At 40.5% G+C, this 17,621-nt stretch overlaps 1 protein-coding gene across 1 annotated transcript in view; it reads left to right on the forward strand.

Moving 5' to 3' along the window:
* Positions 1–17,621, forward strand: part of cacna1g (calcium channel, voltage-dependent, T type, alpha 1G subunit) — a 155,722-nt gene that overhangs the window by 17,834 nt on the left and 120,267 nt on the right. Inside the window, exon 3 of the mRNA XM_035670064.1 lies at positions 14,367–14,464. Coding sequence (XP_035525957.1) covers positions 14,367–14,464 — 98 coding nt within the window. The remainder of the gene's footprint in view (positions 1–14,366; positions 14,465–17,621) is intronic.

Below are 17,621 nucleotides of genomic sequence, written 5' to 3' on the forward strand. Positions count from 1 at the left end.
TGTGTGTGTGTGTGTGTATTAGAGCAAGAACAATATGGAATCTAACAGAAAACATGGCAGTTGAAATTACATGTTCTACATGTTAGTTACATCTGAGAGTGTAGGTGATGGTGTGAGCATGTGTGTGTATGTTAATATTTTTAGTGTTTTCATGGGTTACACTATGTTGGCATTTCAAACAAATTACAAAAAAAAGAAAGTCATCAGTACAGAGAGCCTCCAGCCACATGGAGACAATGGTAACCTAGGAAACGGCTGGTTGTCGAGGATTTGATATATCCTGGCAACAGTTGTTAAGTCTGCGGAGGATGGCTCTGATGAACTGTTTGTTTCTCTCCGAGACGATAATTACAGCTAAGCTGCTTTTTCAGCATGTCTGCGCTCTCTCCTAATCACCTCACTGTCAGGAGGGAGACAGGAGGGAGTGATGGAGGGATGGTTTTACGAAACAGGTGGAGTGTGGAGGAGAGGGAGGTGTGCAAGAGAGTTTTTGGTTGTGGAATGGTGAAGGGAGTGCAGGATGGCTGTACTGCTGCATTCACACGTTAAAGACAAAATCAGTAGATAGAAGTTTCCTAACTCGAAAGGCAAGTTTTATCAGTTTCTGGTAGCAGATAAAAACTCACTTGATGAATGACATTTCAATTTCACAAAAAAATTTCATCACATAAGTCATTTTGCAGTTGCGTCACTGGAAATGCCGTCAAAACACTACATATTCCATTTGTGGTTGTCTTGCGATGCTTAGTTTGCTCTCAGTCATGGATTCACATGTATCAATCTTCAGCTGCATGTGCGTGAAGTGTGAAAAAGCTGATGACAGCACCCAGCGCGAGTAGAAAAATCCACTCGGGCTGCTTGACGGCTTCAGATGACTTGTGCTAACACTTCCAAGATGTTTGTTTTACCTGTCAAGTTGTTCCTAGTCGTTCGTGCATGATGTGAACACAGAATAAGCAGTTTTTTGACCGTTTGCTGTACATACAATTCTGAGCCAAGACAAGTGTGGTTTTAATGCATAGATCTGTTTTGTCCATGTTTTTGTGTGATCCCAGAGCTCTAATGTGTTGCCTCACTAAAACAAATTAACCTCAAACTTAATATCTCAACATAAACTTGGTAATCCTTTAAGAATTGTGTTAAAATAACAAGAAAATATATTTATTCTAAAAAAAAAAAAAAACAGGCAGCACATTCAACATTTCATAAGGGAAAAAGGAAAACAGAAAATGCAATATAGTGCATGGTCTTCATATTTCATACATGTAAACAGTACCAAAACTAGAAGAAACACAGCTGACAGTGAAGGATATTTGCAGTTTATTACAAGCTGAGTCTTATTTTTATCTAGCTCTAGTGGCAAGGCTCTAGGGAGGGCAATTTCAGTCTGTCAGTCAGTCAGTCTACTACTTTGGTCCAGACTGAAAGATCTCATCAACCACTGGATGGTTCCCCAGAGAATGAAGCCTATTGACTTGGCAATTCCTTAACTTCTAGTGCTGCCCTGAGGTTAAAATTTGTTGTCTTTTTGTGAAATGTATCAGTAAGTATTGGATTGGATCATAAAATCTGGTTGAGACAACTATGTCATGTGAATGAATAGTAACTTTGGTGATGCCTTGAAGGTGCTGTAAGCGATATTTTCCTTGTTAAAACAAGTGTTTAATAGCTCTACATTCTGGCAGCCATCACTGATAGTGTTCAGTCAGTAACATTGGTCTACCAGTCCCTCCTTTCTCAAGTAAACAGTTAGCAGAAGGAGACTGGAAGTTAGCCAAAATGCCAATTTCACCTACATAACTTCTCATCTATCAATAGCATCAGTTCAACATAATTGGTCCAACACTTTGGTTTATAAGATAAGATATTCCTTTATTTGTCCCACAATGGGGAAATTCCAAAATATGACCAACTACCTGCAAAACTAATCTCATTCCCATCAGCATCAACTGTATTGAAATGGTAATTATACCTGCTAAGCATCAGAAGGTTAACACAGAGCTGCTAGTGTGGCTGTAGACTCTTAGCCTTGATGTGGTTTTGGCCATCATTGCCGTCAGAAGTAATGACATTGAGTCACAAAGTTAATATCTGAAACCTGGGATTGTGGTGAAATCGCCAAAAAGAGGTCTAGTGTGGAAAGAAACACAAAATAATGGCCTGATGATCATATGATTTTATAAATGATTACCCAATTGTCTTTTGTAGATTATTCTATCATACCAGTTTACAATACATCTGTGTGCACATAGTTTTCCTGTGCAATGAGAAATGAATGCAGATATTTCAGGTGCACTCACTTTTGGTTTAACCTCCAAATAAAGTGGCTAAACTGTTAGCTTGTTTATAGCCTGTCTGCTCTTTTGCTTGCCCGTCAAACTTCATTGCAATAATGTCCCACATCTCAGTAATTACTCTGGTGACTACAGTGTTATCATGACGGAGGGAAAAGATGGCCAATACTACAAACATAAGACAATAGTTCTAATAAACTGGAACTGTCCTTTCCTGTACCAGACAACTGGTCCAACAAACCAAATGCAGTCAGCATAATCTGGCACTTTGATGGCTCTGTAGCCTAGTTTGTTGTCTGTTTTTTTTTTTTTTTTGCTCTGTATCTGTGAATGCATGTATAGCCAAAAGTAACTTTTTAATTGTTCTAGGAGGTCACTTCCCTGATTGAAGCTGCAGACTGAAACACAAAAAAATATAATGTGACTTGGCTCATCTTAATAAATTATGAAGTGAAAAATATTCAGCTACAGAGTGACTGTATGAAAATTGTAGTTATTTCTAATGCAGTTCCATTTAAATATTTTCAAATGGATGAAGACAGAATTTTGTCAGTCTAAATAAGGCTGATATATCTTCAAGAAAAGGACAAACCTACGTCTATATGATTATAAAATAAATGATTGTACCCAAGTGCAAGTAAACTAACTCAAATTTCTAGACTTAGCTGTAGATTTAGTGACTTGTTAAGAGAGTGTTTATATTTATTTATCTATTTCTTTATTGATCGGTGCAGTGGAGCCCTGTTGATAGCCGAGGGAGTCTAAATAGCAGAGTGTATACCAGAGTGTATACCAGCACTTAATGTAGCATACAGGGTATCCTATCCATAGTACATCGATCCGACTTAACACCCTCTCTGTGGCTGGATTCCTCCTGGAGAGAGACAGAAAGGATAACTGAGGAGGGAAGAGGGGTAGTGAGGAGGGAAGGGCGATGGATTGACAGAGAAAGGCAGACAGAGAGAGGAAGAGAAGCTGAGGCGGTCGGTTCGATTGCTTCATTGGACTCCCTCTGTATGTAATCTGATGTTTGAGGACAGACACTACGGATGAAAATACTCATTTTGGTTGCATCAGTCAGTTCGGATAAATGACATTTTTCTGTAGCTTGTAGATTTCACAGGAAAATTCCCAATAAATAGTCTAAAACTGGCTGCCGTAAAAGCCATTTTCTCAGGATGAAATATCCCATGTAAGCATTTTTCCTGAATTTTGAGATAAAAACCTGAAATCCTCCCCTGCAGTACACTGCTATAATTGCTGCCATTATGCCATGTGCAATATCAGCACACTTGCAATCATTACCTTTGTCCAGTACTCACTGTATATCAGAGCTCAGTATAAACAGCAGAACAGAACAATGGCTCACAAACATTTGTGGCTACATTAAAATAAAACAATGTCTACCTTTGACCACTCAGGACAAGAGTTGTGAGCTGCATTACATTTCACAAGAATAGCTAGCAGCTCTTTGAAGCTGTTCTTAGGTACAGCAGTGCATCAGCATGCTAACATGCTCACACTGACAATGCTAACAAACAACAGTAGACTGCTGTTCGAGTCCTGTGTGAAACTGGACATAAACCAACCCACGCCTTAACCCCTTGGCCACCAGGGTGACCACCAGTTTAGGATTTTAAAGTAAATAAATCAAAACCATACCGCCATATGCTACTGTCCTCTGTGCTTCGCCTTGTGTGCAGCTAAGTTAAATTAGTAATAAGTTTAATCTGTAGGTTTGCTGGAAAAAGGCTCTGGGGGTTTTTTCAGTGCGAACAGAGCTAAAGCTTTGAGAGTTTCTTAAAGTAGTGGATGTTTGAAGTAGATAGGGGCAAAAAATCAATCAACCCGCAATGTGCTTGTCCTCTCCAATGAAGTACAGGGAAAGCAAAAAAGTTTAGAGGAAGTTTGGTCTTACTGCAATACTGAGAAGGATTAGAACATTCAGGAACAAAGTGGAGACGATATGGTGAACATCTTGAACATGGTCCCAATTATTGAAGGTAATTATATGAAGGTATGACCATCTTACAATGATATATTGATATTTAAAATGCAAGCTTAGCACCTTTAACCGTCTTTAAATATTCAACACATCCTCTTGGATTTCAGACCTGTGATTGAGTCATACTAAAGGAGGTGAGAGAGAAAGCACAGAACCTAATCCTCAGCGTCTTCTCCTTTCTTCTTTATGATTTATAGATGACACTTTGGATCGGCTCCAGCCCAGTTTAGGGGACAGCGGAAGGAAGAAAGAGTGTGAGGATGGAGGAGGAAAGGCGAGGGTGGTAGAGATGTCAAGAAGGAAGGGAGAGAGTGAGACAAAAGAGGGTAGAAAAAATAACAGAGGAATAGACAAGGTGAAAGGAAAAACAGAAAGGGAAGATACTGATAGAGAGGCAAGTAGAAGATAAACTGAATGTACTTTTTTAAAACCATAAAAATAAGTCATTTTTTGTTAAATAGTTTGAGAAATTATTATTATTTTTTTTTTCCAAGTGTGAGCTGATACAACAGAACCGAATTATTAGGTAACAGACGAGCACACGCATTGAATGACATGCTAGCTAATTCACACCTGATATCTACATTGCTTTCTCCTTTTTACTTTTTCTAGTCAGTAGCTGGTTTCTATCCTGTATAACCTGAAAGATGCACTTTACGTTACACTCTGTGACAGTGTTTTTAATGCACTCGACTTTCAATGCTAGCATGAATACAGATCATAATGGTTGGCCATCTTGGCATCTCGGCTCCCAGCTAATCCAAAAATAGGCAAAGACATGGAGCGTGGGTGGAGCTGAGGCGGGCTGAATGAAGCCTGGTTACTGAAAACAGCCGTCTGTGACGGCACCCACTCAGTGTCACTCAAAGCAGCCGTGGCCTTAATTATGCAATCCTTCAAGCCTTAATATAATTTAAATGGGTGAGTTGTATAAAGATTCTCCCCCTGTACAGTTTTCATGAATGGGGGAATAAGCTATAGAGAGACAAAATATTGTTTTTGCCAGGCTGAAGTTGGGCATTTTAATATGAGCCTTATGGTGATTGACTCACTTCTGTAGCCAGTCACAAGTGGCTGTTCAAGGAACTGCAGTTTTTGGTTCGTCCGGCTTCATTCTAAATTCTAACCTATCTGTGAGTGCATTTAGTGTTGACTTTACACTCAAACTTTCAGTACAACAGGCTGCTGGAGTCAGGACAGTGTTAGTCTAGTTTAGCATGCAAGACAGGAAGCAGAGTATAATGGTTAGCCTCATTCTGTGGAAAAATAAACCCACCACCAAAACCTAAAACAGACAAATTAACATTTTGTGTCTTGGTGGCTCAACCCGAACTTGAACAAAAAAATAAAAACCAGTATTTTGAAATGATGAAATGATTTCTTGGACAGCCCCAATATGTAACTCCTGCTAAATTAGATTTCTGTTCATGTATAGTTCAAACAGGACATATCAACCAGACTGAGCCAGGCTAGCTGATTCCCCCGGTCTCCAGTCTATATACTAAGCTACGCTAAAGGCACCCCAATTCCAGGTCTGTCCTTATCACAGACGCAAGATTAATATCAGTCTTCTCATCACACTCTTGGACAGAAAGCAAATAAGTGTATTTAATTGTTGACCCCTAATTTAAAAGCAGAGTCAGAGAGAGAGAAAGTCTCAAGACCAGAGATAGAGAGAGGACACAGACAAGGATACAGCATCCATGAACAATGACGGTCATTAAACAACCTGTCCACTGTGAGGAGTCCAGCAGTAGGTCCCTCAGTCTCTCCCTCTCTCCTCCCTCCCTCCCTCTCTCTCTCTCTGTGAGCTTGCAGTGTACAGTGTCAGGACTGGACTGCTTTATGTTCTTGTCCTGGGTGTCCTTATGCACCTGGGTTCTCCTCCATTAGCTAGATTATCTCTCCACTACAAGAGGATCAGCAGATCGGCCATAGATTATCAGTCAGGGGGAGTGTGGGAGGGAGGGAGGGGTTGCCGGAGAGATAGAGGGAGGAAAGATAAAGACGGAAAAGGTTGAGCGGAATGTTTTAAAGCCTCACAAGGATGCATTAGCATGTAAAACTGTGCCTGTATTATCAACAGAAATTATACTGTAGTAATAGAGAAGAGCATCCTGCAGCCATTGATGATTCACCCTGTGTTCCCAAATGAAATCCTGCTTTCATTAGTCATTGGTGGGAAACCCTCTCTCCGTGCACAGAAAGTGAATACTCTGAGGCTGCCAGCATTCATCCACAGAATGAACTCACCTGTACAAATACTTCATAGATTTCTGTATTATTAATGCACCAACCCTTAAATTACTTTCAGTTTTCTAGATTCCTGATAGTTTATGATAATTAATGCTGTGTTTCCATCTGTACTGCATAGCGGACTGTCCAATACTGCTTTATCTTTGATTGATGTTCCATTCTAACTTCTTTCAGTTTAATAAATACAAACATAGATTAAATGAAATATGCCAAGGAATTAGCAGTGCATTTTTTCCCCAGCCCTGAGTACCTGGGGTTACATACACAGCAGACTATGTATGACTATGTACTGTATCTTTTTAGTTGACAATTTGTTTCATGATTAGTTGCCAGTAATATATCTTTTAGTTTTATTGCTACACACAGGAACTGCTTCAAAAACATGCAAAATAGTTCAGAACAAGCAAGCGTTTTAGTTTCAAGAGTCAATTGCACTTCCATAATTAAGGCTGTTAACTGGCATTTTTATTATTTCCATGCATACCCATCCCTCCTTCCTCTAATCTGGATTTTGGCAGCTGGATAGTCAGATGACACTGTATGGAGAGATTTTAGAGTGAATCAAACTGAAACCCACAGTTTCAGCTTCCTTGTAACTTGCCATTGTGATCACTGACAGGACTAAAACACAAAATAATAATCTCTGCAGTAACACTGTCATCATGTGTTGGGTGTGGAGTTGAAGCCTCTACAAGATTGGTCTGTGCAGCTTCAAGAAAGAAAAAGGGAGAAATAGTGTTTTCAATATTTCGCTGACTGGCCAAAGGATGCATGACAACTACAGGTTTTGTAGTCTTTGTATAAGCTAATAATGTAATAACACATACGAATCATTAAAATATTCATGGGTTTATGTACTTTTTAAGCTTTTTTCTAGGTTTTACACAGTATTTACATAAATATACACGTCAGGCTGTCAGTGTAAAGAATTGTTCTTAATGTCTTCCCTGGTTAAATAAAGGTTAAATAAAGTAACCATAGAGAACACTTGACTAGTATTACATTATTGTGAACATTCGATGGAGTAGACTAGTTTCAGTTGTTGCTAAAGTAGGGCTTCTGTTACTTGTATTTGAAGAAAAGTATCACACTAGCTTGACATTGATAGTTCATATTTAAAGACCATTTTTGTTAAATAAAAGGTTTTTGTTTGTTTTGATTGATAACAAGTGGCCAGGGTATCAGAGGAATACAAAGCTCTGCAGTTATAAAAAAAATATTAAAAACAATGTTATCTTTTCATAGCAGAAAGAAAGTCCCTCAGGCCTTAGCACATTCAAAAGAGAATTGTTTTGTTGAGCTTGATTTTGTTTGACCTGGGAACAGTTGGTTTGAATTTGACTGTTTTATATGCAGGAAAGACGCATTGTCACAGTTTGCAAGCATTTTTGTAGGCATAGTTTGCGTCAATTACAAAACAATGAGTTTCCTGGAGGGAATGATAGTAAGCACATAACTTTATTACTGTTACTGTATGTACTATTAAATATGTGGTGCTTTCCCTGGTATCTTTGTTTTTTATTAGTTTTAAGCAAACGGTCAGACCTTTAAGAGAAAATAGAAAAGAATGTAGCAATGGGGTCTAGTAGTTTGATTCCCATTTAGGACATGCCAACTCTGAAGGGTTCATGAGCAACATAATGCGTATATTATATAGGAGTGCAGATCTGTACCTAAGACCTCTGACTTTCCTGCTCGGGGGCAAGAAGAAGGAGAATTCCCTTACAGTATCTGATCGTTGCAAGAGAATGAGAGATATTCTGTAATCAAGCATGACTGTGAAGGATAAGTTGGTTAACATTTGGGTTAGATAAGCAGCAGAGTGGGTTGGTGGCAGAAAGTGTTGCTGATGAAAGGCTCTCAATCTGATTCAGCATGAAAACACTCCATCTGTCTGTTCTCTGTGGTTTTCCCTCTCACCGCTTCTCACTAATGATACTACATGCACTTGCTTTGATATTATTATTGCCTGTTATTATTACAGTACTGTTGGAATGTGTGTTGTCACATAAGGGTTGGTAAGAGTTCATTCTATGGTGCACATACTCCAGCCATTGCAACAATATACTGTGTAAAGACACCAAGCTGAAAAGCATCTTCTAAACACACAAGAAAAAACACTTTTTGGGACATTACATAGATTACATTAATTTCCTGGAGACTAACCCTAACCATAACCACTATTTGCCAAACCATAACCTTAATATAACCCTAACCTTAATCACTGACCCAAAATCTTTTTTCCCACCTGGGGACAAAAGCCATCCCCGCTTAACTGGTCTTCAGTCTGACGTGTGTCCTCAAATATGTCCTACATCATAACACACACACATACACTCAAAGAGCTATCCATCACTCCCAATTCCTTTGGTGAGGAACATCTAGTGTGACAGCTTGCCTGTCACTGATGTGGAGGCTACTACAATGCAAACAATATGTGACTAAAGGAATATCAGAGGAGAGGACAGATGACTGGTTAGTTTATAATAAGTGATAAAATACAGAATATGATATGCAGCTTCAGTGGTAAGGTGGTATAATGCAATCTTAATAACAAATTCATTATCTAATGTAATAATAACGGTGGGGGTAAACCAGTGAAGCAGCCCTTTGACTGTGGATCAATCCCCTGGTGTGACAAATTGATTCCCAAAAACTTCAGTAACTTACCTAAATACATTACTCAGTGTTTATGACTATGGCTCAGTATTTCACTGATGAATGGCTTTGCTCCATGGTGTTAGTATTTTGTATGCAAATGTTTAACACTGTCAAATAGCCCCCAAAGCATTAAAGAGCAAATGAGATCTAGTTCTGCATTAGATTAGATCAAACAACAGTTATAATTTTCTCACTGTGGTTGGCACATTTTGGAATTAAGTGTTAGGGCAATAAAACAGCTTAAATGATCCAAAATACGATTGCAATGTTTACATTTTAAGCTGAGGTTACAAGAGACAGTGAATAAATTGGTGCGGTAGGTAGGTGTTAGGTGTAAGACATTAGCTTTTTGTGACATATGCCTTGTGCTGAAGTCCATAAATGGCTTATTGTACTTAAAAAACAGAATTTTTGAGTTGTTGGAAATTGTATTTTTTACCATGTTTGACAAAGCTATGATAGCAGCAACTAACTAGTAGCAGTTATACTGGCTAGGTCAAATGCATCCCTGACCTCTGTAGTGTATACACAGACTATAAAGCTGTTTCTATTTATTTTTTGGAAAATTGAGCACTAAAATACTCCACCATGTTCACCAGCTGGTTGCTAACTTTCTTTTCTGCCCGCGGTAGGTGCTAAGAGATCCCCACAGCCTCATGAAAATGTCTACAGTGCATGCATAATCGCATACATGCACGCTTGCATGAACGTTCCTGATTTGGGGGGATGAAAATATTGTCACCCTTAACTTAAACCTATCTCTGTACTTAAAATTCACATCAATTATACTCTGGGCAACAAGACAAACAATATAAATTGCCACGTAATTATCAGCACTCTACATGGAATGATCAATGTTTAGAGCAGTTGACGTGCATCGTGTCTGTGTTACACACATTTTACCCAAAGCCATTTGTCAGCTCACTGTGCAGTGAGAATGCCCCAGCTCACCTCATCAGTTATTCAGCAAATATTTCCAACATTATTTATCAAATCATTTTTTCACTGGTAAAACAAACTCCTCCAGCCTCAAATCGAGCATGAAAACTGAGGCGACTCCATCAAAATTTGTCAAGTCCATTCCTCTTTTCTCAGTCTATCCATCATAATTTGCATAAAATACTGAGATGGAAACGGAGCCAGGGAAATGATGAAACAATATACACTTGTGAGGTTCCTTTTTATATCTGCCTCACCACTGATTCCGCTCGGATTTAGCCTTTTGGGCCATTTATCACTCATTCCTTCTTATTCATCTGTCAGATATAGGACTGGTGGCTGCTTAACAGTGCAGTAGCTGCGGGAAGAGAGATGGGTGGACTGATGCAGATGGACAGTAGATGGACAGACGGATAGATACACACAGAAAGGCAGACAGTTAAAGGTTAGGTGAGGACAGGACGGGTTAAACATTGGACACTGTTCTACATTCCTGAGCTGCCTTGCGTACTTTTCCTATTATAGGTCTTTCTGGGTGGCATTATGTGTAGTGTGTGTGTGTGTGTGCACAACCGGTTCCAAGCTCCCTTTGTTTTGGAGGAGATGTAGCTGGAAAGCTGTATGTATACCATCCTTCATGTGCCTGGCTGCTTTGGCACAAACACACACACATTCAGCCTCAGCGATAAGAGAGGACAAGCACCCAGAGGAGTGTGTTTGCTCTGTGTGGTTTTGTGCATGCCGTATGCCTTTGGGTGCTTTTTATTGCATGACTTGTATGAATCTCATTACATTTGTCAGCCAGTTTGTCCTTGTAGGGATCTCTCCGTATCAAGATGTGCACAAGTGTCGTACCAGAGTGTGTATGACAGGATGTAAAACAGTTTTTTGTCCTCGACTCTGTCCCCGCGTGTAGATCTGCTTCGTCTGCTTTAGTTTGGGAAGTCTCCTCACGCAAACTCCCTCCCAAGGTTGGGCCTCCCCCGTCCTCTCCTGCTTCTCATTTCTTAGTCCGCCTCCCGCTGCCCTTCCCCTGTATCAGCATCATCAACACTGGCACGGACTCTGACGAAAACAGCGCACGACTTCCTGTCGTTTCCATCGTTTGTTTGATACACTCCATTTCTCCTCGGCTGTTTCTTCATTCCAGATGAGGGGAGATGGGTCAGTTTTCACTGAGCACACCAAACTTCATCTGGCTCTCATCAGGGGCAGCAAGTGTTTTTGCAAGGACTATTTTTCAACAGACATCATTCATCATGCGCTTTTAAGTTTGTTTATGTAACTCTGTCTGACGAAAAATTACCCTAATATTTGTATTCTATTGCTCTGGGGAGTTATAGCGTGTCTATGGCACCGAAACATCAGTTTTCCCATTGGTATCCTGATATGTTACCCACAGAGACTAAGCTATTCAGCACTGAAATCATGGTGAATTTATTGTACATTTTCTATCTCCTATAGCCTGATAATTCAGTCTGATATATGCTGTAAGCCGTTTTTTGTTTGGAAGGGTTTGTTATTTCGACCTTACTAATCTGGAGTGACTCATGTATTTGTCCTGTCAACATCATAGAAGAGGTTAGCAGTAGTGGTTGCAAGGGGCGGTTAACTCAATAGCTCCACATTTTGGGAAGTACGCCAGTACCAGTGAGATAAACTCATATTTATATGCTAAATACAAGGCTAGAGTGACTGCTAGCTTAGCTTAGCATGGAAACAGGGAAAAAGCTAGCCTTGCTCTATTTGAATGTGTCAACGTCTACCTACCAGAACCTTGGAAGCTCACTAATTAACACATTATATCTTGTTGATGACATTTGTCTATGTGATTGGTTTGATTATCAGAACAGTTGGCCATTGATTTTCTGTTGATTGACTTATCAATTAATGTGCTAATTGTTGTTGTCCCAAGTCTTATAAATCACCATGAATCATCAGAAATAATTTCTTTCTTCTGTGGTATCACATAACTACTATATCAGTGTGCTATATGTGCAGTACCCAATAGTAAATGTAAACCAAACGTAAAGGGCACTGCAGTGACTCAGTTCTGCACCTCTCTAAGGTTGTGGGACCAACAAGAGACAGACTGAATTTTCGAAGAAAAAGAGAAAATAAAGGAAGGTCAATCAGTGCAGGAAAGGCTGAAGTATTCTGTCTTTTAGTCTCTAGTATGAGTCATGCTCCTAAAAGTCTGGATTCTACACACTTCCCATAATACAGCTCAACAGCATTTTTTCATTAGGCCCTCCCGTTTACATGTAATACTGGTAGTGTGGTATATGTAGGAACTGCACACACAGGTCTTTTCTTTCATCAAACTATTAATACTATTGTTAACATTATACAATTAGCCACCTTTATAAGCTATCACTAAATAGCCAATGTTAGCTTTAACAGCTGTTTACTTAGCAGTCTAGAAGAAACATTGTGAATTCAGCATCAGACTTCAACGCCAATGTTAACTCTTTAGCTTCTATTTCGGTCACTTTTTTCTTTGCCACCCTACATGATTTCTTGACCTCGGGGAAGCGCTACTTCATTCTCTCATGTTGGACTGAGGGTAGCAAACTAGACGCTACAGTGACTCACTATCGCCTCTTGAAGTGCAAAATGGTATTATCAGCCAGCACAGGCCGAGCTCGATGGTTAGCATGCTAACTTCAGTATATAACTCTGCAACACAATTCATAGACATCTTTGACCTAACGTCAAAACTGTTATTTCCCCACATTCTGTTGATAATTTTAGTTAATTTTTAAACGTTTTCAACAAAAATTCTTACATATAATATCTTATTTTTCATTTCCTATGGTATATGATATTAACCTTCATATTCCTGTTGGGACTAAGAGTTTTCAATGGGGTGTTAATATATTATATACACCCTATTATATATTCTCTTTACTCTCTGATGTGATGGGACTACCAGATCCACGTCTCTCCACTGGTGATGGGTGGGCATCTCTGTGCTGTTATGGTAACTGTTTACCCATTTACCGTGTCTCTGTAGCCCCCAGGCCATCTGTCAGCTCAGCTCTGGGTATGTGTGTGTACATACAGTATGTGTACGTGTGTGTGTGTGTGGGCATTTTTGTTTTAGTGCTGCTTTGTTGTAACAAACCAGCAATGGGTTCTACTGGGACACCTCAAAGTGCTAGAAGAGAACACACACATTAATACATTCATTAAGGGAGATTCTTGCACTCAAGGTGACCAACCCGCTTGCGCATACACACACACACTTACACACAGTCCAACATGTGTTGCGAATTTTTCAGACAGACAGACTTGGACTTGGTGCGAGGAGGGAATTCCTTCATCTGCACACCCCTTCAAGCTGCACATGTGCTCGGCATCTGCTCCACACACACACACACACACACACACACACACACACGAGGAGAGAGAGTGAGAAGAGATGACGATAAACACTGATCAAGAAACAAGAAAAACGTTTTTTCAGGCATTCCGTAGTCACTCATTCCTTTAAGAGCTGTCCTTCTAACCTTCCATCACAGCCTGAGAGAGTCTCTAAAGAGCTGCTGGAGAGGCTGGAGAGGCTGGAGAGGCTGTTGAGTGTGTGTGTGTGTGTGTGTGCGCCGTCTCAAGGTTACGAGGCAGTCTGATCTGATGCTGCTCTTTTATGTACTGTTGGTGCCACTTCCTCCTCTCAATGACGAGTGATTCACCCGCTCTTGACGTCTCAAAGGGGATGCACATAACGCCGCCTACTCCTTTGAAGGTTGATTGTGCGTGTGGATATATGCGTTTGTTTGTTGGGAACACAAACATTGCGTGTATGCCGCGCTCCATGTACAACCACAAACTCACGCACTGCAGTGTGTGTGTGTGTGTGTGTGTGTGTGTGTGTGTGTGGTGTTTTTCTAACTTTCTGCAGGCCAATGAGCGTTGGAATGAAAGCATATTGTTTGCCAGAACACATGTATTGCAGCTATCTCCAAAGGCAAGAATGTAAATGTGTTTCGGGACATTAGAGGATTAATTACCGCTTTCCCAGTGAGAGTGGGAGAGCATGTAATACATGCAACATATAATTGGCTACATAATATTTCCCTTACATTTTCTGTGTTTTTATTCCCAGATGATTGAGCAGGTTCTGCAGTATAAGCGGTGATAATTGAAGTATTTGGTTTGTTGTTGCCGTGTCTGCACATATTCTCATTCTTTCTCTCCATATGTTGCAGGATGTTGGAGTACTCCCTCAACCTGCAGAACGTCAACTTTTCTGCGGTGAGGACGGTTCGCGTGCTGAGACCTCTGAGAGCCATCAATCGGGTGCCAAGTGAGTTCAGACCTGCCGGCCACTCACACTTCAGCTCTCAACTAGACTCTGGATCTCAGAATGCTCTGTCCTCTAATCACAACGCTTTGACTTCCCCTGGAGACAGCTGCCCTTCCTTGATCTCGAACTAAGGCCTGCTGCAAACATTGTGTACAACTTTTAGGTTGACCATTGCTTTACAGTGGTTTTAAAAAATAAGGTGTTGTCAATTTTGGGCTGAGGCCAGATAATCCAATCAAGTCTTGATATTCTCCCACAGTGTAAGCCACTTAACAGGAAAAATAACATGTAGAAAGTGTGGAAAGTTCATGACTGGTGTGAGCAGAAAAACAGGAATAGGACCCAAATGTAGACAATGGAGGCAGAGGTGGTGGAGATCATTAATTAATGACAAAAATAAGGTTCAAGGCTTACAGGTTCACGAAAAAGGCAGGCAGGTAACAGGCGACAGGGTTCCAGGAAACATGCTTAAAAGTAATGGCTTGAAACAACAGAACATTATTGCGACTTTGACGAACTGACAGAGGAACAAAGGAAGTGGATTGGTATGTGTAGAGAGTGGCTGATCAGGGAATGAGATTCAGGTGAGGAGGAATGCACAGCAGATGAGGGAACAGGTGTGAAGATGGATGGGGAGTCAGATGATGGGGAAAGAGGAAAAGTTTGAGCGCACCTGGCGGATGAAAAGAAAAAGGCAATGAAGAGGTCTGGGGAAACCGAAATGTGGCTGGAGATGAGGGGCAGGGAAAAATTATTTCCATGTTTTAAGTGATAAGAGAGAAGAGATTCACACATATTCCATTACTGCAGCTGGACATCTAAATCCGGCTGCAGGCTTGATGTTTCAACACTGCTTTGTCTTCATCATCAAAATAGGCAAAGACATAGTGCAAATGCATTCAGTTAAAAAAACTTTCAATCCTTTTAGATAGTGGATCAAAAGACGGGAGTTGCCAGAGCCAATTAACACATTAAAGCAGGCAGTTTATTTTAATCCGGAGCAGACCACTTATTACATAATGTAAGGATGTTTTTCCTGGTATTTGAACATTGGTACTGTGATGGAACTTAACCATATAGTTATTAGTGATTGTACGTGTACAGTGTGTGACACTCGTACAGACTGTGAGACTACACAGAGTGCAATTTTTATATGTCTGTTGCCTCCAGTCCAATCGCAAGATGTAAAGTCATTACCATGGCAATGAGTTGTCACTGTCAATTAGTGATGTTTGAATGTTATAGCTAATGCTAAGGGCAATATGTCAATCTCAAAAGTTCACAGTAAAAGAAAAGCTAAACAGAAAAAACTGAGAGAGAAAAGAAGCCTTAATTCTCCCACAGCCCAGCACTGAACGTACTGCATGTGCCTCAGCGCCTCTGATATTAAAGAAATAGTTCATTATTTTTGGAAGAGAAGATCAATACCACTGTCTGTATGCTAAATATAAAGCTGGAACCAGTATTTATGATAAGATAAGCTCATAATTACATTTCCCACATGAAAGTTGTATCAATCTTCTCATTTAACTCTGCAGGGAAGTGAATAGGCGTGTCTTTACCCTGAAGATGCATATATATGGACCACAGTCTTCTTTATTAAGACATAAGGGCTCCACTCAGTTTATCTTAAGAAGAGTGTCACCTTTATGACAGTATGAAAAAATAAAGTCGTCAGATGCTCAGTGTGTTTACACTTTGTTCCCAGCTTAAGAAGATAGGCTACTTGCCTCAGTTTATTAGCCAAACTTGTGATCTGCTGGCAAACTGACACAATGACAGGTGGCAGTAGAAAGTGATGTGTCTGTTCTTTCATGTCTTTGGTCAGAGACATCAAACTGGCTTCTGCGATGGTTCGAACTCAAATGTCACGGCATTAATATCTAATTCAGACACTGAAGTTCATAACTTGGCCTCAAAGAGCTCACATTTATAACCTTACACACTAATTCACTGCAAAAATCAGTTAAAGACTTATCTAAAAACTGCCAGTTAATAACTTATCACAATGGCCAACAAGTAATATCTTGCTTGTCGTGATTAATCGGGCTCGGTAGCAGAAGATATTAACTGTATAGTTTTACTTTATTTTAATTTACTAGACTTGTGCTCCTCCGTCATGGTACTTGCTATAATTGGTGATCATGCAGGTGGATTGAATTCCTACGCAGCAGTGGAATGTAGGTCAGGGACAAGCCGATTCCACACTCAGTATGCTGTCTTGACTGTGTCTCTGTGTTTTGGCTTTCCCCAGCCACTCAGCTTTGGACTCAGACAGATTTATATGCAATTTTCCAACTCACCGCTTTTTATTAAAGGGGTATAGTTCATAGTTACACTCACACACACAGACTATCACGCTCATTGCGACGCAAACACACAAATTCCCGAGTTGCTTTCTCCATCTGTCATCTTCCCCGCTCCCTATCTCATACACACACACACACATTATCCTAAACCCCCTAAAAAAGTTCTGTACTCCCTTCCTCCTTTCTTCCATTAGTCTCCATTAGAGTTTAATCAGCATAGATTGAATTTCCAGCACACACGTTAATGTTTAAATAAATCACATGCATTTTTATACCCACACAGTGGTCCATTCTGTGCATTCACTCCTACCTTGATTCCACCTCCTGCAATGCTTTCATTTAAATACAGACCCTAATTATGTCATTAGCTCCTCAATTGCTCAGAGGAGATTGCAGGCAAACTGAGTAATGATCCCCAAGATGTGTGTGTGTGTGTGTGTGTGTACATGCAGGTGTTTACCCTGTGTAGGTGCATGAATGAGACATCAACCCCCTTCCCAACCTCTCCGATCCCTCTACTGATGACACTCCCAAACCTCTTCTGCAATTTCTCCCTCTTGTCAGTCACAGGCATCATGGGGGTCCGCTGCTGCTCATTAGACCACGTATATGCATGCGCTCAGAGAGCACACAGTCATTCACACAGACTCGCTCATTAGGCATCCAACCATTCCTCATCCTAATCACGGGACTAATAGCGGCACTAATGCGTGGGTGATTTGGTCTGGGTCTGGCCCTGCGGGGAAAATGTCATTGGGTAGAGTGGTGGTGGTGATGGTGGAGGGTGGGTGGGGTCCCCAAGCGTTTGGTGTGGCTGATATCTGTCTTCTCCCCCCCCCCCCCCCCCC

Source organism: Morone saxatilis, unplaced genomic scaffold (genome assembly GCF_004916995.1).
Source record: "Morone saxatilis isolate NCDOM2014 unplaced genomic scaffold, NCSU_SB_2.0 Contig1, whole genome shotgun sequence".
NCBI lineage: Eukaryota > Metazoa > Chordata > Actinopteri > Moronidae > Morone > Morone saxatilis.